The 26128-nt window shown below is 38.1% G+C and overlaps 1 protein-coding gene across 1 annotated transcript; it reads left to right on the top strand.

The window, feature by feature from the left end:
- Positions 1-6157: 6157 nt before the first annotated feature.
- Positions 6158-20880, top strand: RBM11 (RNA binding motif protein 11). Its single transcript, XM_004607019.2, has 5 exons — positions 6158-6283; positions 10859-11021; positions 12258-12330; positions 15479-15575; positions 17563-20880. Exons 1-5 carry the CDS (start codon positions 6188-6190, stop codon positions 17848-17850), a joined length of 717 nt encoding a protein of 238 aa, XP_004607076.1. The 5' UTR covers positions 6158-6187; the 3' UTR covers positions 17851-20880.
- Positions 20881-26128: the final 5248 nt, after the last annotated feature.

The following is a 26128-nucleotide window of genomic DNA, read 5'->3' on the forward strand; positions in this document are numbered from 1 at the left end:
TTTTTAAGGATTAAGAGTATTCTGAGAATTACCAAAGTATTTCATTTCTTTATTTTCTATTCACTGTTATTAACATCTAAAAGTTCTGCTATTCTATTTTAGTCAACAGAAACAGAAACATACATAGGAATTAGACCCACTTTTTTTCCCCCAATTAAAAACTTAAACAGCTACAGCCTAACTACAAAACACTAACCTCGGAAAATCTTCCGGATAAATTTTTAATATAAACTGTGATATGAAATTGATGTAAACTATGATATGACAAAGCTTAAGGTATCTAAATCTTAAATTTAATCTGACTTCTAAATTAAAGTGACACTTTTTTCATTATATAAACAAACAACTAATTATCAAGGACTTCCAAATAAATAAATGTAAATGATAAACTATTTAGACTCTGTATTTGAATATAGAACTCAAACACACATGACTTTGTGATTAGCTCAAATATTTGTGACTAGCTCAAATAAAAAAATGTTACATTCTAAATGATATGTTAATGTTATTTAGTCTTGCATTCAATAAGTTTTTTAAAAGAAATAAAAATTAAGGAAGTGATCCACTTCTGAAAAATCCTTACAGAAATGTTTCACTGTGAATTTTAAATTCATTACATTTTTTTGTTATCATGAAGTATAACAAGAAGTCCTACTTTTTAACAATCAAGTAGAAAGTATTATCACTAAAATTAGTGAATTTTATTACCATAAACCAATAAACCAGAATACATTTTTATTACTATTTTATCACTATTAGCCACTTGTGTTTTTATCCACACTTTTGCAAAATAGAAACAAAAACGTTGTAAGTTTTCTTTGATTTGCAACTGACAATTTATCTATATATATCTTCAAAAGTAAGGTTATTTGAACAATTGATATTGAAATGAAAGACTATGTAAATTTCTAGATAGTGAATTAACTTCTCTGAATTATTTTACTTTTCTGTTGAGTGTTTGTTATATTTATAATCTTCTTACAAAAGGCTAATTACTAATATGGAAAGTATTTACAGGAGTATACCACTTATACATGCATGCATATACACAAACTATCTTTAAAATAATCAAAACTTATAATGCAATTAGTGCCCATACCAATAGCATATTTTATATTATGATGACATAGCTTTTTATCTCAAAGTACAGACCATATTAATTTATACATAACTTTTAACTAATTCAAATTATTATTAAGTATCTTACCAGATTTTGCCAAGCACATCAAACAGAGAAAAATGTATATTCTCATTTGGAATCTTATTCAACTAAAAGAAATGTTCAGATTGACTGCAAAAGAAATTCTGGAATTCATTAAGGTTTCTCTTTGGTAAGATTGTCACAGTCTGGTAGGTTTTAATGTAAAAAGTTTCTGACCTTTTGCTCCTCCCTGTTTGTTGAAAACTGTTGAGGTAGCTTGTTTTCTCCCATTTAGCTCGTTCTTATGAGAAGGATTTTTAAACCAAGACTATGAATAAGTCACAAACATTCAGCTACACAGCTTGAATTTAAGGCAAAGAAGCTAATTATATATTTCTTTATTCCTCTTAACCATGCCTTCAGAAGTGGTCAAGAGAAATAATGTTTGTTGAAAGTTTGGGGCAAATGTAATGTTAGAAAATGCTAGAAGTGGAGTCAGAAAGAGTTGTGGTTTATGTTCATTTTGATGATTACAAAGCAAACTGTTTTTATGCACTATAAAATTAATGATGAAATCTATATCCATCAGTATGTCAAACATAAAATATGGCCTTTTCATGTTTATGTTCTTTTGCAACTGAATTCAGTGGCTATTTTTAAGTTCAAAATTGTAGGTTGTCTCAAGAGTCACCAATTTAAAAATTTAAAAATATTTTTGCTTTAAATATGACAATTTTTTAAATGTTTATGTTTTCTTATCACATATTTATTTAGTTATTCCTTTATTTTCCTCCCTGAAATAGACTTTAGTAGCCAATTAAAGTAAAAAATTGCTCTAATTTTGAGTTTAAAATTTAAATATTTTTGTAAATTAAAGTTTGTAAATTTTTTATATATTTCTTTCAGGCTAGATATTTATCATTTACATCAAACATAGATAGAGATTGGTTTGTCAGTGGAGGTTTTTCAGGCCACTGATGAAACCTCATAATTATTTCAACCTGCTTAATCTCTCAAGATTTTATGGTATACTTCTGTTTTTTTTTTCCCTAAACACTGTGATGATTTACAATGCTGTTCATAATACAGTTGTTCCAGGTATTCAGTATTCCAACACCAGCCCCACCACCAATGTGCCCTTTCCTCCACAATGTCCCCAGATTCCCACCCATCTCCCAGATATTTTGTCTTTTCTTTTCTTTTCTGTTTTCGGATCAACAACATGGAATGTTCTGTAAAGGTAAACCAAAAATCAATATATATATATAAAGGTTTACTTTCCAAAAACGTGAACACTTGAGAGTTATAAAGATAGAAATGACATTCAAGAGTCATATTATAATGTCACATCAAAAACAAAAAGTAAGAAAAATATTTTATCTAAATATAAAAATAAAATATAACTTGTTAAGGGGCTGGAGCAATAGCGCAGCAAGCAGGGCGTTCACCTAGCACGTGACGGACGCAGGTTCAATTCCTCCGCCGCCCCTCTCAGAGAGCCTGGCAATCTACTGAGAGTATCTCACCCGCATGGCAGAGCCTGGCCAGCTACCCGTGGCGTATTCGATATGCCAAAAACAGTAACAAGTGTCACGGTGAAGACGTTACTGATGCCCACTCAAGCAAATTGATGAGAAACGGGATGACAGTGACAGTGACAGCTTGTTAAGAATCTTACCTTGTGTAGCAAACAACAAATTTTCAAATGATGAAATTTGTTTATGTCTTTGTCAGAGATATGAAATTGTTCAGCTAAATAATATGGAAGCCTAGATTATTCGGTGATCTGTAAGCAAATAATTGTCCATCTCAAACCTCTTTGTTCATTTTCAAAGGCCTCTTAAGAAGCATAAACCTAAATTGTAATGTTCTAGTATATCTACTTTTATGCATGGATGCATGACTTCTTCCCAAATTAATTTATAAAGAATATTCATATACTTTCATAGAAATAAGGAAATTAATCTCATTTGCCTGGAGCTTCTGTAATTAAATTCAAATGCCAAGTTATCTTTATGGATATTTGATTTAAAATATGGAATCCATCCCTTTCCTGTGTGTGAGATTAAAAGGGAAACATAGTAAGGGAACTACAAATAATCAAAATCATGGGAATTGGAAGTTTTGTCTATAGAACTGAGTTTACATGGTAGCGGATGTTGGAAGAGGTCCATAGAACACTGGTGGAGAGAAAACTCTGGTGATGGGTGTGGTCTTGGAATGATGTCTGTACACAAAGTATAAATGACCCTATTGTAAATCCTTGTGCCTTGATAAAAATTGTAAAACAATAAAATAACATCATCATCACCATCATCATCATCATCATCATCATCCCATTGATTGTTGATTTTCTTGAGCGGTCTCAGTAACGTCTCCATTCGTCCTAGCCCTGAGAATTTAGAAGCCTCTCTTTACTCGTCCTTCCCAATGCCGCATTGGAGGCTCTTTCAGGGTCAGGGTAATGAGACCCATCATTGTTACTGGTTTTGGCATATGAATACACCATGGGGAGTTTGCAAGGCTCTACCATGTGGGCAGGAAACTCTTGGTAGCTTGCCAGGTTCTCCAAGACGGAAAACTAGGCTATAAGTTTCCGGGAGCTTTGGTTTTATAGTTTCTGGATGTTGGCCGTTGATGGGATTACATGGTGTCAGGGGCAGTTTCTGGCAGTTTCAAAATTAAACATAAAGGAAACAAACTTTCCATATTCTGATTTCCCTTAAAATAAATAAGTAAAATAAATAAAAATCACATTTAAGAGGTGGATGGGAAAGGGTAAAAATAAAAACCACACATTTAAAAACACATTCCTCCTGGGGGCCAAAGTGATAGTATAGCAGGTAGGGCATTTGTCTTGCACAGTCGACCCAGGTTCAATCCCTGGCATCCCATATGGTCCCTCAAGCACTGCCAGGAGTGATTCATGAGCACAGATCCAGGAATAACCTCTGAACATTGCTGAGTATGGCTCAAAAATCCCTAAAACAAAACAAACAAAAACCCAACCTCTCCCCCCTCCACCCCCTCCCCCCGCCCCCCCACATGCCTCCTTTAAAAATTCCTTTTATGATGATAGGCAGTAGCGCTGCATCCAACCTTCCACACAGTCTGGGTCAGTGACTTACAGGCCCAGAGAGAAGATCTGTTGTGCTGGGGTCCATCATCAAATGACACATGTTTTTGGGGTCATGATCAAAGTTTTTTGGGTCATGATCAAAGGAGACATGGAGACATCAAATAAAATTGGCAGGAGTGTATTCACACCAGCTGGCAGGCTGTCCTGCGAGGCAAGGGCAGCAGCCTCAGCAGAAGCACAGGATTTTGATTAGGAAAAACCACATCCTGCCATACCTGTCATTTTCATAAATGCCCACAAAATTAGCTTAACTCACTGGGCCCTTGTCCTAGCACCCAATAAATTTATGTAGCATAGTGAAGCAAGCATTGATATAGAAGAGCAAAAATGTGATTACACAAAGGGATCAAGTATTGTTCATTAACCAAGTCACTCTTGTGGACCCTAAGCCATTGTTCCTATTTTACTCCGTGACTGGCAGGCATCCTTGCGAAGGGGTTACAAGAAATTATGTATACAGTTATCAAATAACTTTGCTAAATAAAAAGTAATCTTCTAAACTGTCATATTTTACCATAACAAACAAAAAATCATAGCTGAACAAGAGCTCAATATGTTTGAAAAAGAGACTTTCTCCAGCATCCAGTCTACAATTCTTCTTGACCACTGATTCATTTTTTTCTTTTGGGGTCACACCCAGCAATGCACAGGGGTCACTCCTGTCTCTGCACTCAGGAATCACCCCTGGTGATGCTCAGGGGACCATATGGCATGCTGGGAATCAAACCCATGTCGGCAGCGTGCTATTACTACCCGCTGTGCTATCACTCCAGCCCCCACCACTGATTCAAACTTTGAAGAATTTAATTTTTGCTTCCACATGCTTGGGCTGAGCCTCACGCATGATCAGCCATGCGACAAAACACCATAAAGGGTGGTTTGTAAATATAATATTATATATATAATATATATATATATATATTGAGTGAGTGAGAGGAAGCAGCTCTTCTGCGGGATGAGTGGGTCCAGGTGCGTGGGCACTGGTGGGCACGAGAGAGGGTCCACTTTGTCCCTCCTGCCAAGGAATCCTCAGGTTGGACAGGCTCTAGTCGGTGAAGAGTAGCTGGGCAGGAACAGAAAGGCTGTGTGCAGATGGGAGTGGTGGGAGGGGGTCTGGGATTAGGGACAGAATCGGGGCCAGATCATCCAGCCAGAACATTTCATGTTTCAGGTGTATAGAACAGGAAAATTCTGTTTTGCTTTGCTTTTTTTGAGTCACACCCAGAAGTTCTCAGGACTTTCTCCTGGCTCTGCACTCAGGAACTACTTCTGGCAGACTCAGGGGACCATATGGGATGCCAGGGATTGAACTCAGGTCAGCTGCATGGAAGGCAAGCTCCTCTTACCTGCTGTACTAGCCCTCTGGCCCCAAACACCTATCAATAAAATAATGTACAATGAAAAAATTCAGGTCCAGCAACAGAGTAAACAGATTCAAGGTCTTGCTTTGCATGCAGCCCACCGGGTTTGATCCCTGGCACAATTAAAGGTCCCAGAGAAAAGAGCCCGAAGTAAACTCTGCACAGCAACATATAGTCCTCTCACCACAACCACCCAATATATATATATTGAACAAACCCAGTTCAAATAATAATGTTCATGCTAGTTAAATAGAGTGCACTTTAAAACAAAAGGGCAATGCTCCTCACTCCTTGCACTCTAATCTTGCTTAGCACTTTTTCTCCCTTTGGCTCACAACCTTGAACCTGGGTGACTGGGGTGTGGGCGGGGAATGGAACGTAGCGCTGTGGACGGGGACATTAGGGGTGGGCGTGGCTCGAAAGCTATCCCCGCCCCTGGGCGTGTTCTTCCCCCGCGCTGGCCCCGCCCCCTCCCAGGCCGTGCTGCAAAGCCGAGAGGGGTCGGGGGCCTGGGCGCCTCCTTCATCCTCAGGCGGAGACAGGAGGATGTTCCCTGCCCAGGAGGAAGCCGAGCGTACGGTGTTTGTGGGGAATTTGGAGGCCCGCGTCCGGGAGGAGATTCTTTATGAACTGTTCCTTCAGGTACCGTTGGCGGGGAGGGGCGGGGCTCGTGGGACCGGAAGTGTCAGCGGAGGGGCGGGGCGCACCTGCACCACCCACCGCCCGGGGCTCCGGGACCGCTGCAGCTGGTGCCTGGGTTTGCTTTAGTTTTCCCTGGGATCACTTGCTTCCAGGTGAGAGGCCAGTGACGTAGGTACTCCTGATCCCCTCCCTGTCCCCGCTGCAGCGACCCGTGGGGAGGTAGTGTCTAGACTTCCCCCCGACCCCCAGACCTGAGTTAGGGCTTCGCTGCCGCTACCTGGGTGTGTGCTCTCTAAAGCGAAAACCGCCCCATCATTGTTTGCTTTCGTGCAGCGAGCGCCTGCCAGTTCTCCTCCATCCCTGATCAGGAGAGAGAAATGCTAATGATTCCCTATGCGTGCTTTTCCCGGTGCCCCGGCCAGAACCTTTTATGACAGGTGATTTTACTCCAGCACGATCACCATCAGGGGGTATTTCACATGATTTCGGCAGACTAATTGGACTGTGATCAATTGCTTTTGCTGATCCCCTTTCTGTTATATCAAGCTTTCCTTCAGGAAACTTTTAAGACCTGGTACTCCCCCTCGCCCCGCCCTCAGATTAAGCTTCCTCTTCTGTAAGCACTCACCTATTGTATACTTCTGGATTTCACGTGCTAAAAATTGGATACATTCTTTCAGCCACTGACCCATATACACGTGGGAAACTCAGGTGCTGGGCATGCAAATTTAAGGTAATTGGTTGTCCAAAAAGAACACTTTAAAATCAGCTACCATGATTGAGGATAACATGAGGTGGATATACATTTTATACTAGAGTTCCCAGAGTTCAGATGCTAGCCAATGCATTTTCCATCCCCCGCCAAAAGAATAAATACTTCAGTACCTCAGTTTTCTAAAATGTCAAATTGGAGCAAGGTGTGTCTCCAATGAGATGTGGTTTAAGAATCAAATAATCTGGGTAAAACACAACTGACCCTCTCATTTAGGACGTGTTCGCTGCTGCTACAACCAACAAGCACCGCTCTTGCTGTTAACATTACCAAGGAAGAGTGATTTCCCCCGGCAGCTTAGTAATAATCAGATGGATATATATAATCAAAAATGTTGGTTTGAGAATAGGAATTTGAGTGGGGTTTGCAGCCAAGGTGAGTTTTGGGAGCAATAGGATATTGGGGATTTTTAAAAAATTGAGCAGGAGAGTGGTCTTACTGAACTCAGGCCATTTGAAAATTTGGTTTGATTGAATGTTGCATTGGAGGCTTTTTGTGACAATCAACAGTGATAGCCTTCCTGTATTTTTCTTGGTATTCAATAAGAAGAGGACATGGAGTGGTGTTAAATCATCAGTAAAGAGAAATCAGTGAGTGGGTGTTCTTTCAGAGCCCCTGGTGGGGAGCTGAGTCAGCCTGCTGAGTCAGGCTGCTTACCTTGCCCCTAGAAGTATCAGTGTGAGCTCAGAGGCAAGACAGAGTGGGATGGACTAAAAATAAGCCTATCCGAGAATTTTTCTCAGAAGAAGGGCAGGTGCCAAGGGAGGCTATAGCAAAACTAAGTTTCCTGTGCTGAGTATGAGTACCAGAGGTGAAAGGAGTGAAAAGAGTGCTTTGGTTGTCCACTGACCCTACATCTGTCCCTACACCCCCCTTGATTAATAATAGAGCTATGCCTTTTGATAGAATTCCTTCCTGCAACACACTTCCCTTTTCTTGGTTTATGGGCCACAACTAGTGGTCCTCAGTTTCCTCCTGGCTCTGCACTCAGGAATCATTTCTACTGGCTCAGGGGACTATGTGGGATGCCACAGATCAAACCTGGGTTGGCTATGTGCTAGACAAATTTATTTTTTATAATTTCTACCAAAAATAAAATGTTTACAGCAGACAGGCAACCAAGCATGTGTTTTAATTTTTGCCTGTCTTTCCTTATTCTGGAAGATGTTGCTAAAATGAACGGTTTATTTTAGTTTCCTGTTTGTTTGCTTGTTTTGGTTGCGGGGCCAAGCACCGGACTCATTTCTGGTCCTGTGATCAGGAATCATTCCTGGGGTTCTAAAGGGGACCATATGTGGTATTAGTAATCCAACCTGGGTAGCTGCAGCCAAATGTAAGGCAAGCATCTTTACCCCTATTTAGGTACTAGCTCTCTAATTCAAGTGAGTTATATTTTTAAGTCGGCCAATCTATAAAAAGTCAAAAATGAGGAACAGAGAGAGATTGTGTAGTGGGCAGAGATCTTACCTTACATGTGGATGAACTGGGTTCAGTGTTGAACTGGCATCCCATATGGTCCCTGAGCCCAGCAGGAAGGGAGTAGCACCTGAGCTCAGAGCCAGGAGTAAGCCTGAGCATCTCTGGGTGTGGGAGAGGGAATACCCTCCCTCCACCTTAAAAATAAGTCAAAAATGGAGCAAATCTTGACAACTGTAACACTATCCATGTATTTCATTCTAATTTTAGAACGGCTAATGATGTAATTATTGCTACCGATAAGTCTTCTAATTGAATTGTGTCTTTTAAAAATGCTTTGAAATATCTTTGAATTTAGAAAACTCAAAGTATTTGGGTTTAGTCTGTCTCTTTGTGATTTCATATAAGGAACCATTAGTTGGGAAAGTACCAGTATACTGGTTTTATAAATGTACCAAATATCTGATTATATTGTAAAGTGAGACTGTTTGATAGCTTTCTACTTTTTTTGAAATTGAAGTGTAAGTTCAAGGGGGAAGATAATGAATTCAGTTTCAAATATATTGTTCTAAATAGGCAAACAAAGGTCTCTAGGAAACTGTATCCATGAGAGAGGCATGTGTAAAGAAAATAGATTTGTTTATTCTTGAGCTTGAAGGGAATATGAGCTAGTTCTGAGAAAACAGATAAGGAAGGGTAGGCTGAATCCTTTAAATATAGCATCATTTTCAAAGTGACAGTGAGCATTTTTCTTTAGAAAGAATTTCATTATATATGTTTCCCAATTCAACAGAGAAAAATTATCATTAAAGAGTACTTAAAAAGTAAGAGTCCAGGGCCTGAGATACAGTGCAGGAGGAACACTTGACTTGCAAACAGCAGAGTCGGGTCTAATCCCCAGCACCACATACAGTTTCCCAGGCACTGCCAGAATTGCTCTTGAGCAGAAACTGAGAAAAAGGCTGAGCACTTGTGGCCCAGAATCCACCCTCCCCCACTCTACACACAGAGACTAAGTATGGTCCAGGAATGTGACTGGTAGAGAGCATGCCTAATATGTGTAAGTCACGGCATTGGGTCCCGAGTGCACAAAATACACAAACAAGTACGAACCATTCACTATTAAATGGTTTAAACTCTTTGCCTTTCCTCTATTCATTGGGTTGGTGGATAAGTAATTTTTTTCTTAGTTATAATGAACATCTTTAACAATAAGACTGCCTCTTTTTTTTTCTTTCTTTTTTTCTTTTTGGGTCACACCCGCCGATGCACAGGGGTTACTCCTGGCTCTGCACTCAGGAATTGCCCTTGGTGGTGCTCAGGAGACCATATGGGATGCTGGGATTCGAACCCGGGTTGACCGCGTGCAAGGCAAACGTCCTACCCGCTGTGCTATTGCTCCAGCCCCATAAGACTGCTTCTTAACTCCGTCTTGCAAAGTACAGGTTTCACAGTAGATACATTCTGAATAAATTATGTGCCATACATTTTATTCCGTTGAAGAAATACAGCATGGAATAATATTCTGCAATTTTAATATTTGGAGCCTTGTTAATTTTTCACTTATATGTACCAACATAAGACTTAAACATATTCAAACTATTTTTTTTCTTTGGGATTATTTCCCAAGCGAAATTACAAAATCAAAATACATGTGAAGTTTCAGTTTCTCTTGCAAGCTTATATCAAATATTAATTGCTATTTGACCTTACAATTTATTTTTAATATTTCTTATACAAAATTAGACCATGACTTAATCAATTTTATTTTATGACTCACAGCAGTGGCAGTGTCAATTAAATTTACTTTATTATAAATTGGTCTGTTGATTAACGCATTTATACATGTTAATGTATACAGAAACAGAGCAGCATTTTAATGTTAAATTTCAAAGTTCTCTAAATTGTTTCCCTGAATTTCACAGAATGTGTTTTTTTCCATGGATTTGAGATGATTTTCTTCCTGTTTAACATTATGAAAGTTTCTTTGATAGACAAACCAGAAAATGCCAAGAAAGTATGACAAAGTATGATATTTGTTGTTTAAAAACAACATTATTAGACAGATATATAAAGCTATTGTTGGGACTGGACCGATAGCACAGCGGGTAGGGCGTTTGCCTTGCACACAGCCGACCCAGATTCGATTCCCAGCATGCTGTATGATCCCCTGAGCACTGCCAGGGATAATACCTGAGTGCAGAGCCAAGAGTAACCCCTACGCAATGCCGGGTGTGATTCCCCCCCCCTCCAAAAAAAAAGCGAAAGACAAAAAACTAAAGCTATTGTTACTATATAGACATATATTTTTAGTCCAAAATTTTTGCTATTAGAGTATAGAGAAATCCTTAGACTTATGAGAAAATAATTTTTAAAGTTTTTTATAGGCTGGGCCATTAATCAAAGTGACAATATGCAAAGACAGAGAAGGAAAGCCAAAGTCTTTTGGATTTGTCTGCTTTAAACACCCAGAATCGGTGTCTTATGCCATAGCTCTGCTGAATGGAATTCGTTTATATGGAAGACCAATTAATGTGCAGTATCGATTTGGTAGGTACTCTTACTGATGAATCTTTTCAAGTGTACTTTGAAGTTCATGTTGTCCTTAAAGTTGCAACATTTTCACTTGTTATATCATAAGACCAAAAACATGACCTGGTCCTCTTTGTTAGATTATTTTAGAAAACAGATATGCATAAAATGTTATATGAGATAATTGATTTGTACTGGAAATTGCATTGCCAACCCTGTGGAATCTCTTCTAACTTAAAACTATTGGTTGGACAGGAGAGATAGTACAGGGGTTAAGGTGCTTGTCTTGCATGTAAACTCCAGACTCGATTCCCAGCACTGTCATGAGTAAGCCCTGAGCATAAAGCCAGGAGCAACACCTGCTTACAGTCAAGTGTGGCACAATCTCCCACCCATCCCCACCCCTGAAAAAGAAAATAATCCACAGTGCAAATACATAAAATTATTTACTTACAATTTTTACTCATAAAAATGTATTTTTATAAATAAATTTTACATTTTATTTATAAAAATAAAATATATTTATTTTATTTTTTTTTATTTTTTCAGTGGCACAACACTTGCTTGCATGAAGTCCAGGCAGGTTTGATCCTGGCATCACACATATAGCATACAATTAAAATGCCCTCTTTTAATAACAACCAACAAGTGGATATTGCTCATTATATAGAAAAGAAATCTAAATGAACTGTGAAAATACATTAGGTTTTGGACATAGTTTCTTACCTAATTACTTTATATTTCATGTCTTTGCCAAGCTGAATCATTCTCTCAAGTACTTTCTAGTTGACGCATAAAGGTTGGTAGACTGAACTAGAATGTTATTTTCTGATATATCATAGCCAGCTACTCGGCATCCGGCAAAGTTCTATTAGTTTTTGTCAGTTCAACATAGAGATCTCAGACCTAAATGGGAGGCAAGTAATGCTGATTACTTGCCACATTTAGTTAACAGGTATATATAACAGGTATATATAATCTTATATGATTCCAAGTCATTTTAATTCTTTCATACATCCATTGCTTTGTACAAAACTGATTCAAAGGACAGTAAAAATATACTACATGTATACATGTTATAATGCATTACTATAATTTAAATTTTTCCTGAAAACTCAGACATGTACATGTACTTTACATGAATATGGAAGTTTAATCAAAACTTGTTCATTTTGTTTTTTTTTAATGATTTAATAGTAGAACAACAACAAAAATTGCACCATGAAGCAACCTCTTATTCTGTTTCTTTTAAAGGAAGTTCTCGCTCTTCTGAACCAGCTAGCCAAAGTTTTGAAAGCTGTGTTAGGATAAATTCATACAGTTACAGGTAATTTTTTTCATAAAGGTTAAGCAAATGAATGTGTAATTGTGCCAGGAAGTTTTTATATGTACTGGACTATGTAAAATCTTAACCATTTTAACATAGGATAAAATTAAGGAACTTTTCTTTTGGTGAAAGTAAGGAGTGATAGAAACTAATTTATATTTCAATCAGCATTTTCAGAAGTAGCTAAGAAATAAATTTGTATTTGGAGTATTATTACTTAATGTTGGTTTTTTCATAGATGATAAATTATTTAATTATTCAAAGCCTTATTTGGTGGACTATCATGATAGCAGTATCCATCTTTCATATCTGAACAAATGAAGGTATGGAAGGAAAATAACTTGCAGCCACAAAAGATAGAAGATTCAGATACAGGCAATCAGCTCAATGGCAGAACTTACGCCTCACACGTTTAAGGTCCTGAGTTCAATGCCTGGCACCACCCTTATCCCTCTGCGATCCACAAAAGAAACAAGCCCAAAACAGTGATACTGCTTTGCTTGAGAATAAACCGTCTTGACATTAAGGCTTCAAATGACTTATTTTTTAATATTAAGTATAAATTTTAAATTATCTTAAAATTTCACATAAATTAATGCAACAGTAGACTCGAAGAACACTAGCAAGCAGTTAATCCATAGGTCATAACAACAACCAGGCTCTGAAATCAAATTATGATGCTTAAACCACATTGTTTTTTAAAGCATGTGAAAGCAAGAGAAAACATACTTATGGTATACAGATGGCCATTAGGACAGGCCGGAGGAGAGCTGCTTGCACTACTATTGACCTACCCTGCTTTGCTTTTCTCCGCTGCATCAGCCTTCCCCACTGATATTGAGGCTATCAGGGCCAGAGATGAGTCAGGTACTCCATTTATATAGCAGGTTCCTGTAACTATTCTCATTCATTTGCACTCTCAGATAGAAGCAAATATACATATATGAAAGAAGTGCTTAGATGCACATCTTTTGACAGTGTGTCCTTTTATGTTTTTTTTTATTAAAGCAAACTTGCCTTTTTTTTTTTTTGCTTTAAATGCTACTTCTGGGTTTTCCTCCTTTCTTCAGTCAAACAACTTAACATCTTAATTAACATATTAATTCTACTTCTCAATGTTAGTTATTTTGTATGGATACTGTAAGAGATACATTAAGCTTGTAGGGTGCCTCTCCTGGGGAAATCTCATTATAGATCCCAGACTAGTGCTCAGGCCAGATTATTCTTTCCTAATCCTTGCAGGAGTGATAGCACAGAGGGTAGGGTGTTTGCCTTGCATGCAGCCAGCCCGGGTTCGATTCCTCCATCCCTCTCGGAGAGCCCAGCAAGCTACCAAGAGTATCCCTCCTGCACAGCAAAGCCTGGCAAGCTACCTGTGGCGTATTCGATATGCCAAAAACAGTAACAAGTCTCACATTGGAGGCGTTACTGGTACCCGCTCGAGCAAATCAATGAGCAACGGGATGACAGTGATACAGTGATTTATTTTTTGCTTTTCGGGTCACAACCAGCAATGCACAGAGGTCACTCCTAGCTCTGAACTCAGAAATTACTCCTGGCGGTGCTGAGGGACCATATGGGATGCTGGGAATCGAACCCGGGGTCAGTCACGTGCAAGGCAAATGCCCTACCCGCTGTGCTATCGCTCCAGCCCCAACCTTTCCTTTTTAATCCCTAAAATTTAGGTGTGACTCACTGAAAATCAGCACAGCGGGTAGGGCGTTTGCCTTGCATGCGGCCGACCCGCGTTCAAATCCCAGCATCCCATATGGTCCCCTGAGCACTGCCAGGAGTAATTTCTGAGTGCAGAGCCAGGAGTAACCCCTGTGCATCACCAGGTGTGACCCAAAAAGAAAAAAAAAAAAGAATGTGTATATACTACCTTAAGGCCAATTCCACCTTCTACCAATCAGATTTCCCCTTTATACCAGTGCACCTACTCTCTAACCTTCTCTTCTAGTAACCACTAGTTGTCCTTATTCTAAAGTTTATTTTATTTTCAATTCATCTGCTTTTTTGTTTTTTCTAACCATATATGTGTGAACTCCTGTAACACTTTCTTTTTTCCATTTGACTTATTTCAATTAGCAAAATGCCCTCTAGGTTTATTCATATTATCACAAGGGCAGGATTCATATTTTGTAATTGCTGAATGACATTCCAATGTGTTTATATATACATATCATATGACACATACATATCATATGACATATATACATATCATATGATGAGAGAGACCATATCTTTATCCATTCGTCTCTCAATAGATGCTTAAATTGTTTCCATATTTTTGCCATTATAAATCCTATTTTTTATATGGGGTACACATATCTTTATATGGGGGGTTTATTTTATATTTATATTTGAATGTAAGAAGTACATAAGTATTATACTGAATTTTTATTTTTAATTTGTTGAGGAATTTTCATATATTTATCTTGTTGCTCCTATTTTAATTCCCTTATAAAACATTGTATAAGTGTTCCTTTTTTCTTCAATTCCTCTTCAAAACATGTATTTTCAAAAAAGCACTTCCAGATATTCAAATTTTCTAAACTTGTACCTCCTTTGTTTGGTTATTAAAGCTTTGAGATGGTTTAAGAAACAGAAACATGAAAAAGAGCTAAAAGTTTCCTAAAAACAAAAAGTCCAAAGAATGTAAGTCAATAGAATTAAAGAACATAGCGGTAATCCTTGGAGAAATTATCTGTGCATCTGTCAAAGTAACGGATCGTTCAACTCAAAGTAGGAAAAGAAGTCTTCAGAAGGAATGTATTGTATTTCTGGGGGTTGGAGGGATATACCTAAAGGTGCTTGGGGCTCTGACCTCAGGGATTACTCTTGGCAGACTTGGGGTGCCAGGGATTGAACATGCAGGTTTGCCACATGCAGCAAGCACTTTACTCACTGTACTCTCACTTTGGCCCCAATAATTAAATGTTCTTTGTCAAATATAGTAATAAAATTTAGAGTTCTGCTGTGTCACTACATTACCATATAATAGGTTTATTTTTATGTTTCAGATTACTATTAACTTGGTTCACTAAGAAAAAAAATTAATTTTTCAAATGCTGAATTTTTATTGTTTTTTTAAGAAAAAACATATGATGTAGTAATTTTAACACTTTATTACTTCTTTTACTCAAAGAACTGAAGATGCCGTGGGCAGATCTTCCTTTCCCCTGCAGTTCTTTCCAATTAATAATGCACCTTTACCACAGGAATGTTTTTCCTTTCCAAAGATGGTAAGTTTCGTATGCCTTTGGTTCCATAATATGACACGGACTTGAAGACTGTCAAAGCTACTTAGAGCTTATGATGCTCAAACCGAGGTCTCGGATAAAAGCAGAAGCTGGTTTGCCTTGCACGCGGCTGACCCGGGTTCGATTCCCAGCATCCCATATGGTCCCTTGAGCACCGCCAGGAGTAATTCCTGAGTGCATGAGCCAGGAGTAACCCCTGAGCATCGCAGGGTGTGACCCAAAAAGCAAAAAATAAAAATTTAAAAAAAAAAAAAAAAAAAAAAAAAAGCAGAAGCTGCCCTGAACTCTGCTTTGTCATGACCCAGCACAGTCATCTATAATTCCATACTTAGTACCGTATCAAAGGGCCAGTGGCTCAAAAGAGGTTCAAAGGAGTGATGAGACACTGTGGTCCAAGTAAAACTTATATAAAGTTTTGACTTGCTTTCATTCTCTCTTCAGGGGGTGACCTCCCAGGCAATGCTCAGGGAGACCTAGCACCATATCCAACAATTCTCAGCCAACCCAGTGAGCTGAGTCAATCCTGGGACCAGTGATAGGATGCTGCTTGAGACTAACAGTGTTCCCCTGCAACTTGAGTTGCACCCAGGGGTGCTGGTGGAGGGTGTGGAATAGAAACTCAAGGGTCCCATGCCCTGTTGATATTGGTATGGAACACAGATACTCACACATTCTGGCCCCTGAGCTATTTCCCCAGTCTTAAAAGACTTTTTTAAAAAGAGATTCTTTAGAATTGAACCATTTTGCTTAGAAATACATCTTATTTAATATTATCAGCAGTCAGAAATTTATTGTTTTGGAACATAGAGGCAAAATGAGTGGCAAAAGAATAAAAGTAAAAAAAAAAACTCTTGGCTGGCAAACCATATTATTTCCCAAAACTCAAAAATGTATTTCTAGTCTAGAAAGCAGTTATGGTCTTCATTGTTTAAGGGGATCTTAAGGATTTTCTCTTTCTTCTTTCAACTTATCATACACTAAAAAAATTAAGGTCCAGGGATATTTACTCAGTTAACTCGAGATGCTTGTCGGTTATTGATGGATAGTTATAAGTTAGTATTTTCGTTCATAGTGTGTAATATTTGAAAATATCAAATACATGTGAACTTCAGATTTTATACATACCAATTTTCACCCTGTAAATATAAGAAAAATAGATCACTCAGAGTTTTGGAAAAACTGTTCTTATTAATAGGGAAATCTATTCCATATATTATATTATATTAATATACCTCTAATAAGATGGTGTATACCATCTTATTAGAGGTTAGAGGTTATTACTCGAAGTCATCTTCAAGTAATAGTTTAAAACTCAAGTCTCTAGTAACCATTATGCTTTATAGTACGACAGGTGGAAGGTGGACATTAGCCACATGTGAGATTAAAGATCTCATTGTTTCATTTTATTTAATATTAATTACTTTTACTTATAATTTTAAAGTAGAAATTTAATTATTGAAAACCACTAAATATAATTTGAATGTACTTCAGCATATAATTGATTTTAAGCTCAAACTTTATGTAAAATTTAGATAAAGTATTTTCAATGAAAATTTTACTTCCAGATTGAGACATGCTGTTGGTATAAAATGCATGTCATCTTTCAAATCATAACAACGGCAAACCAAAATTCAAATAATCTCAGTGTCATTTATCTTGATTACATTGTGAAATGATAGTATTTGGGGACTAAATGAAATGTTATTTATTTGTACATTTTTCCTTTATTTTCATAATAGCACTACTAGAAGATTAAAACCATATATACAATTTGTATGATATTTCTATAGGGTAGTATTGTACATAACCTTGGATCTTTATATGAAGCATTTAAAGAAACTGTAATAATGAATTTGCTACCATAAAAGTCACTGTTCTCATTTTATTTGTTTTGCTCACAGTTAGTTGCTATTGGCATTTCCCTTTCTTTGGGGCCCTCGACGTGGTAATGAATGTTTGTCTTCCACAGCAATGGCAAGCATATAACACAGTGCAGCAGCTTCCCTACTATGAGATGACCACGCCACTTTCCAACAGTCCATCTGTGTCTTCCTCACTAAACCCTGCTTCGGATCTAGAGGCTGGCCCGAGCTCCTATGAATGGACACCTCAACCGCCAAGTGACTCTGACTTCCATCAGTCAAATAAGCGAAAGAGACAAAAACAAACAAGTGACAGTGATAGTAGCACAGAAAATAAAAGAGGAAATGAGTATAGTCAGAAGTTCCGAAAGTGTAAGAAGAAGAAAAGACGTTAATGGCACAATTGGTTGGAACTTCTGTCCACGGATGTGATGTGAATCCTCTAAAAAGAAGTATGTGTACTCTATCAGATAGTCAAGTTGGCTTTCATTTCTGATGTATCTAGCATGACATTTTAATTTGCCATTTCATTTTGCCTTAAATGGTAAAAATTCAAATATGACAGTGTATTATTTTTGAGTTTACAATGATATTTTGATTCACTGTCAACAAGAAACGTACTTGAGTTTCTGTATTTTGAGTATTGATGCTGGTTAAATTTCTCTAACATATCAATCAAAACTATTGTGCATGGAACACTGTGGACAGAACTCCGGGCTGTCTTAAACTGTTGCCTATAACACTAGTAGTAGATTTTTTAATTAAATTGGTGTAGATGTTTAATAGTTGCATGTTATACTTAAGAGAGACTAAATAGGTTTTAATTTACTTTATTAATAATATTTTTAAGTTCACAGATGTTATCTCTGAGCCTTACTTCTCTGCAGGTTTATATTTCATCAAACCCAAGGACCTATGACAATGATACCAAAGCAAAGATGTTTACCATTGGTCTAGCTTGGTAGCATTCCTATTTTATATGAATATGTTTAAATAGTAACACCTGCCTCTTTACTTCTCACTTATTGTATTTCAAATTAATTGGGTATGTCAGTATTTATTATTCACCTCTTTTGACCACTTCTTTGAGAAGATATATCTGACATCTTTAAATCTTGATGATGAACAATGAATAGAACTGTATTTTATCAATATATGATATTTATTACTTGCTGACCAAGTTTCCTATATATCATTCATTTATTTTTTAGAATATAAATATAATGCTTATAAAACTAATAAATTATTTGGATACATTTGTTAACTTTATTGCTTGTCATAAACAAGAAAGTTGAAAACATTTATTTTTAAAACCCAGTTGAGGGGCCCAAATAGTAGTACAGTAGGTAGGCGCTTGCCTTAAACTTGGCCAACTTCAGTTCAGTCCTTGGAACCCCTTATGATCCCCAAGCCCCACCAGGAATGGTCCCTGAGCATGGAGCCAGGAGCAAGCCCTGAGTACCACAAGATGAGGTACAAATCTAAGAAAAAAGAAAAAGGGGGCTGGAGTGATAGCACATCGGGTAGGGCATTTGCCTTGCACATCGCCGACCTGGGTTCAATTCCCAGCATCCCATATGGTCCCCTGAGCACCACCAAAGGTAATTCCTGAGTGTAGAGCCAGGAGTAACCCCTGTGCATCACCGGGTGTGACCCAAAAAGCAAAAAAAAAAAAAAAAAAAGGGGGGAAAAGAATCATGCAGTTCTATTGGGAATTAACCATCAAATCATAGGTAAAACCATGTTAAGATACTTACTTTTCATGTTTCTAGGACTTTATGAATTGCTATCATTTAAATAATAAGATTTTTTCAGATAACATGAATAACTGATTTAAGTTCTTATAAATATATCACTGTATCACTGTTGTCCTGTTGTTCATCAATTTGCTCGAGCAGGCACCAGTAACATCTCCCTTCATCCCTGTCACGTTCAGGGTGAGAGGAATGAGGCCCATTATGGTTATGTTTTGGCATATCCAATACGCTATGGAGAGCTTAGAATTATAATATAAATGTCAGTCTTTCTCCATCTAATAAACATAAAAAATTATTCTTAATCTAGATTGATATGTATGTCTTCATGTTTCTGAAAATTCAAACTAAATATGATGAAGTATTCTTCCTAAATTGACATTTTTATAGTTTACAACCATAACAAAGAAAAAAATGTTTCAATCTAAATAGAGCACATGTTTTAACATAGTATTTCACTTTAGCCTTTTCTTCTATTTTTTTTTTCTTTTTTGGTCCACACTGGCGGTGCTAAGGGGTTACTCAGGTATTAGTCCTGGTGGTGCGCATAGTATTCCGGGAATTGAATTTAGGTTGTCCACATGCAAGGCAAGTACCCTACCTGTGCTACATTATCATTTGTGACCTTTTTCATCTATTCTTAAGCCTTATGGTCTACTCTCCTTAACTATATTTTTAAGGGAAGAAATAAATGTCTTATAAGAAATATGTGCATAAGGAATATTTATTAGCAAATTAGAATGAGATATTTATAAGTATTGTAAATGAGACATACTGTAATATAAATATTTGTAAATGAGAATGAATTATTTGTAAGAAATTCATAAGGTAAAATATTAGATATCAGAACTGCAAAGAATTATTAGAACTTTTTTCTTCACTGGCTGGAATTACCTCAATATCAATTTTAATAAGTCAACCAATTTGAACCAACTAGAAAGCAAATTCATCTGCTTATCCTGGTATCTTTCATTGTTAGAAATTTATATATATGCATATGTTATTTTAATTTGTCAGTTTTTATCAATGGTGTGCTTTAGGTAAGGAATTATTTAAATGATTTGTCATAAAGAATTTTATTTTTTCAATTTTTTTTTCTCTCATAAAATCAATTTTTAAATATGTATACATTTTACAATTTAACATTAGAAAAAGTTTTACATTTGACAATAAAATTAATTACATTTGTACTCTCATTGAAACCAGCCCAAAGAGAATTCGGAGCTGGACTAAATTAAAAGAGTCAAACTCCTCTGGGCCTCAGCTCTTAAGAACTTAAAGAATGTTTCCCTTCTTGTGTTAGTCTACAAAAAGCTTTTATGAGGAAGACAGCGTGTGTGCTGGGACCCTTAATTGGAAATCATTCTTTATATTTATAAATACACTGAGTATACCTACATAGACTAGATCTCAAAGGGAATTTATTGACTACCCTGGCACCTACTAGTCTGCAACTGTCCCTTTCTAAAAATATATTATCCAGTTCTGTTACTATATGAAATGCTTCTTGTGAATATTCCATCAAGATGGTTCTCTAGGGGGCTAAAGAAATAGTCCAGCAGCTAAGTCACTTGGCCACCATTATTCAACATTCTGATCCATTGCTAATAAAGTTCTTTCTCTACTTAACCCCTTGTCTCTCCATTGATTGTCTCCCTTTGTGCCAGTGAAACCAGGTCTACATCTTTACATCTTATTCACTAATTTATTTATAATGAGATTTTGTAATTCATCAAGGTGTGCAAAAACAAATAAAATATGAAGAATTCAAATTGTTGAAGTGTATAAGATACTCCTTTGAAACTCTCAAATGACACATTCTGATGAAATATATTGTTAAGCATCTTTGACGTCTCAGCACTAAGTGCAATTATTGTAAGACAATTACTAGTTAGTTCTAGATATGATTATAAAATTTTGATGTAATATTTTCAGTTACTTGCTAAGAATTTAATGAAGGAGTTGAGAATGATTATACATGACATTACCCAGGAGTAGAGACATTGCGTATTGACACCTAGTCACTTACTTTGTACATTAGCTATTACAAAATTAATGGGTGGTTAGAAAGTGAGTTTTCATTTTTTTCGATGATTGTTAACCTGCATTTCTAAAGCAATTTTTACAGTGCTTACCAAGTATTACCCACCAGGATATCTCATTAGAATTCACAACTCAACACTTACTTTTATGCTAAATTTCCAAGCAGATTTTGCATATAAGTCTGAAGTCCAGGAAGGATATCTAGTAGACAGATATAAATAGGAGCATCAGTGATATTTCAGTATTTTTTTTAACTCAGGTCTTTCTACACAGAAAATAATGAACAATTTACTGTCAGTGTGCACAAGAAATATAATAATAATATTTATAGAAATAAATAAATTTTGATTATTGTCATAACTTGGACTGGAGTGATGGCATAGCAGGTAGGGCATTTGCCTTGCACATGGCCGACCCTGGGTTTCGATTCCTCCATCCCTCTCAGAGAGCCTGGAAAGCTATCAAGAGTATCCTGCCCACATGGCAGAGCCTGGCAAGCTACCTGTGGTGTATTTGATATGCCAAAAACAGTAACAACAAGTCTCACAATGGAGACATTACTGGTGCCCGCTCGAGCAAAATCCATGAACAATGGGACAACAGTGTGACAGTGCATTGTGATAACTTGCTGTGCCTAACACTGTGCTAATTATTTCACAAATATTATCTCATTTTATATTTTAAAAAAACATTCTGAGGTTAATAGTATAACATTTATTTTCTCGCATGTGGGAAAACTGCCTTGGAAAGGGTAAGAAATTTGCTCAAGCACTTGGTCTGTAGTCTTAAAAATAGACATAAGTATAGAATAAGTCAATAGACCAAACTGCGCTGCTTCCACCCCTTTACAGGAAAAGCACAGTTTACTTTTTTTTTTCCTAAGACTTGGGATTTCAGTATTAAGGCTAGAGAGGGTCACCTTGGAAGCAAATATAGAAAGCATTGTCCTGGGGAAAAAATAATACCAGGAACAACTGCATAGAATAGAGGGGCTTGTTGGCGATCAAACAACTTAAGTCAGGAAGAATGTCAATTAGCACAAAGAATGGCTTCAAAAAAGAGGGAATGAGGTGTCTGATTTTGTGCCCATCAGATTTAACTATCTAATAGCTTATGCATATTCTAATAATTTTAGGAAGCTCATACATATTCATGAGGGAGAAAAGCAAAACTTGTGCAATTGAGGAACATAGAACAAGCCTGCTTCGTATCTCCAGAAAATGGTGGCGGAGCATCACTGGGGTGTGTTTTTAAGAATGATAGAGGAAACCAAGGAGGCTAGAGATGGAGGAGAAATCTGCCGGGTGAAGCCTCCCTGGCCAGTACCATGTGACAGGGGCTCTGGACACCTTCATGCAAAATTGTGTGTACATTTCCATTTTGGCTCAAACAGCCAGTAAAATGCAACAAGACAGTTTCTCCCAGATAGTTGTCACACTCCCAATGCCAAGCCCCGGACCAGTCTAATTTAGCTTTTCCTAACCCTAGAGAGCATGAAATGTTCAGGGGGGAAGCAAAGAGCGAAAGTTGCAAGAAAGTTTGGCAACAGAAAAAAAAAAAAGAGAGAGATATTCAAGGATTGTTCCGTGAGTAGAGTCAGTAAGATTTGAGAACAACCACCAAAGCCTAAAGGATATGGATCTATTCCTAATAAAGGTAGTTCCACAAGGGAAATGTGATAAGCTATGCCAACTCAAATCAACAGATACTGAGAGTAAAAGTACCATCACCCTCTTTAGGTTTATTTTATGGGAGGGACGCTGGAAGCCAGATGTAGGTTGTCCTTTTATAAGAAACAGGAAACTGTGCCTTTGTAAAGGCATCTTCCTCACTATAGAGGGAAGGTTTAATCTCTTTGAGTCATCTATCATGATGGCTGTAGCTAAATCTACATAAGGGTTTTGCTAAGTCCCTTGGCCAATTCTCCCCAGCTCCTTTGTTTTCCCAAAACTTACTCTAAGTATTTGAGGAAACTGAGTTTCAGACTTACAGGGTTTCTGTTGGTGTTAATGTAGACTTGAAACAAGTATAACAAGTGATATTCATGTTAGTATGATTTAAAAACAAAATTCACCAATTTAGAGACCTAATTGTCTCTAATACATGATCCCGGAATCAAGCAGCATTAGCAAAGACATACCAAAGGCAGAAGCGGCAGAAAGTTCTGTACTGTTGCACCCCAGTTTGCCTGAACTCAGTGGGGGCCACCGAAGCCAAATAAGAGAGCTGGGAGAGAAGCTATATCCATCTTCCCTGTACGCTGTGCAGTGTGTCAAGGTGTCAAGCCCTCCACCCAGAAGAACCCAAAACTGCCATCACGTTTATGCCTCAGCGTGCCCTATACTCTCCAGCGTGCCCATTAAGACACACAAAACACTGCCGTGAAAGGAACCCAATACGGTGATGATACGGCAGAGCGGAAAGTTGGAACACCAGCTGACATTAGTCAGTCAATTTAAAGCTCACCCAGGGAGCAGGAGCCAATCAAAATAGATCATGGAGTGGTTGGGGGTGGGAGATGGTGACTGAGTAAAGAACACTCCAACCCTACTTGCTATCTCTGGGATAATTACTCTTTAATGTGTTTGGGGGTGGGGCAGAGAGATAGTACATGATTTAAGGCATTTGCCATGCAGCCTTGTGCCCTAGTTCTGCCACCCTTGGGAACAGGAATGATCCCTCAATACAGAGCTATGAGCATGCACTTGGTGATACCAGGGGTGACCCCAATGCTAAAAAAAATAAATAAAAGAAACTTTTTTGTTGGGGTCTCAGCAGCCAGCCTGAGACCCTGGCCAAATCCCTGCCCTTGAAAGCAGGAGCAGGCTCTGTTCACAGGGGCCTAAGGCCCTGTGCCAGCACTCCACCCAGAAAGGCGCCCTGGTTGAGGAGATCACGATCACGATCACGAAATCCCTGTTAATTGTTGATTTCTCGAGTGGGCTCAGTAACCTCTCCATTTGTCCTTTCCCTGAGATCTTAGAAGTCTCCCAACGATGTCGCACTGGAGGCTCTTTCAGGGTCAGGGGAATGGGATCCAGCTTGTTACTGGATTTAGCATATGAATACACCATGGGAAGCTTGCAAGGCTGTCCCATATGGGCAGGAAACTCTCAGAAGATTGCCAGTTTCTCCCAGAGGGTGAAGTAGGCTAAAGATATCGCTTCTGAGAGCTTGCTTTTAAGTCTCTCTCTGGATGTTGACCATTGATGGGATTACACACATCTGGGTTGCTCTGCCAGTACCTTCATGCATGAGGCCTGTCCGAACGTGTGGAGAGGGGCCTTGAGCATGGCTGTAGCTAGGTCCCAGTGTTCTTCAGCCGCCAGGACCTCTGCTCGGGGTGGGGAGGGAAGCTGGAGCCCATCCCCTCCGAGGGGCCCCAGGGAAGACAGCCAGGTGTGCGGTCAAGAGACTCTCTGCATCGCTCTCTTCTGGGATCTTGCTTTTAAGTCTCTGGATGTTAGTTGTTGATGGAATTACACACACCTGGGTTCCTCTGCCGGTACCTTCATGTGTGAGGCCTGTCCGAACGTGTGGAGACTCTCTGCCGGTTGAGGAGATAATGGGATGAAACCTGAATGTCACCACTTGTCTGAGCTTACATACCCGGCTTTGAGAAGCAGGAAGCATAAATCATTAGCTAACATCTGTAAAGGGCCCAGCAAAGTGTATATGACAAGAATTGATAACCAGGTGTTCATAATATCCAAGCCACCCTAAAAATTCTGTATAAATATCAGTGTGAGAGAGTTAATAAAATGAGAGTTGCTTGACCTCCAACTCTCCCCCCTCTGCGTGGTTCTTTCTCGGTGGCAGTGGGGTGGCCGCGGTGAGCATAGGGGCAGGACAGAGGCTTCTCCTTCTCCCACTCCCTCTCCCATAGGGAGTAAGTCCAGTGGCTGGGGGATCATACTCCAGTTTGCCGGGGTCTACTGGCCAGGACCCTGACACTTTTTAACATAGGAAAACTCTTCTACGCGGTACCCTCCTCCTCCTTCTGAAATCGCTAGCTTCTGTGTTCAAGTATTATATAATGAATATACAGGTAAAATAGATGACTTGGGGTTCATATAAAAGTCGTGGTTTTTCATTTATAAAAACTTTATTTGGGGCTGGAGTGATAGCACAGCGGGTAGGGCGTTTGTCCTGCACTCGACCCACCAGGTTCGATTCCCAGCATCCCATATGGTCCCCCAAGCACTGCCAGGAGTAATTCCTGAGTGCATGAGTCAGGCATAACCCCTGTGCATCACGAGATGTGGCCCCTCCAAAAAATAGCAAAAAAAAAAAAAGACTCTATTTATAAGGCAAGAATTCTTGCTTTCTTTTTGTTACTTTCCTGTAAACGGTTTTCATATAACTGAATGAAAACCTCAGTGATATTATTGGAAACTGGCATGTCCATCCAATTATATAATTTTATCTTGCTTCTTTACATCAGATATCTAATTCAGACAAATTTAAAGATTACTTTTCTGATTAATATCCTCTTTATTTAGGGAATAAGTCTCTGAATTTAGTGACTTTGTGTCTTGGGAATGCTTATACTGTGTTCCTCAAAATCTTTTGAATATTCTCCTTCTTTTCTGAATATAAAGTTCCCTTTAGCCCATGTAACCTGTACAGAGAAAGTTTCTCTAAAGGATCCTATCAAGGCCTTAATTTAATGGGTCATAACTTTCTCATTTGTAGCAGTACTTAGGATAATCAAAACATCTGTTTCCTCAGCAAAGAGGATTTTCCCCTCATGGGACCATTAGTCTTCATGAGAAGTATGAGTTTCTCCAGAAGAGAAAAAGTTAAGAGTATATAAATCTCAGATACAGAGAATTAGAGAATGTACCTCCACTTTCCTTGCAAAAGTGTTTTTGGG

This window comes from Sorex araneus, chromosome 2 (genome assembly GCF_027595985.1).
Source record: "Sorex araneus isolate mSorAra2 chromosome 2, mSorAra2.pri, whole genome shotgun sequence".
Taxonomy (NCBI): Eukaryota; Metazoa; Chordata; class Mammalia; order Eulipotyphla; family Soricidae; genus Sorex; species Sorex araneus.

Bases quoted from the DNA above. Each gene is read 5' to 3' on its own strand.
- RBM11 (XM_004607019.2), top strand. From the start codon at position 6,188: ATGTTCCCTGCCCAGGAGGAAGCCGAGCGTACGGTGTTTGTGGGGAAT. The intron at 6,284-10,858 runs GTACCGTTGGCG...AGTTTTTTATAG, and splicing joins TTTATGAACTGTTCCTTCAG to GCTGGGCCATTAATCAAAGT. The intron at 12,331-15,478 runs GTAATTTTTTTC...TTTTACTCAAAG, and splicing joins ATAAATTCATACAGTTACAG to AACTGAAGATGCCGTGGGCA.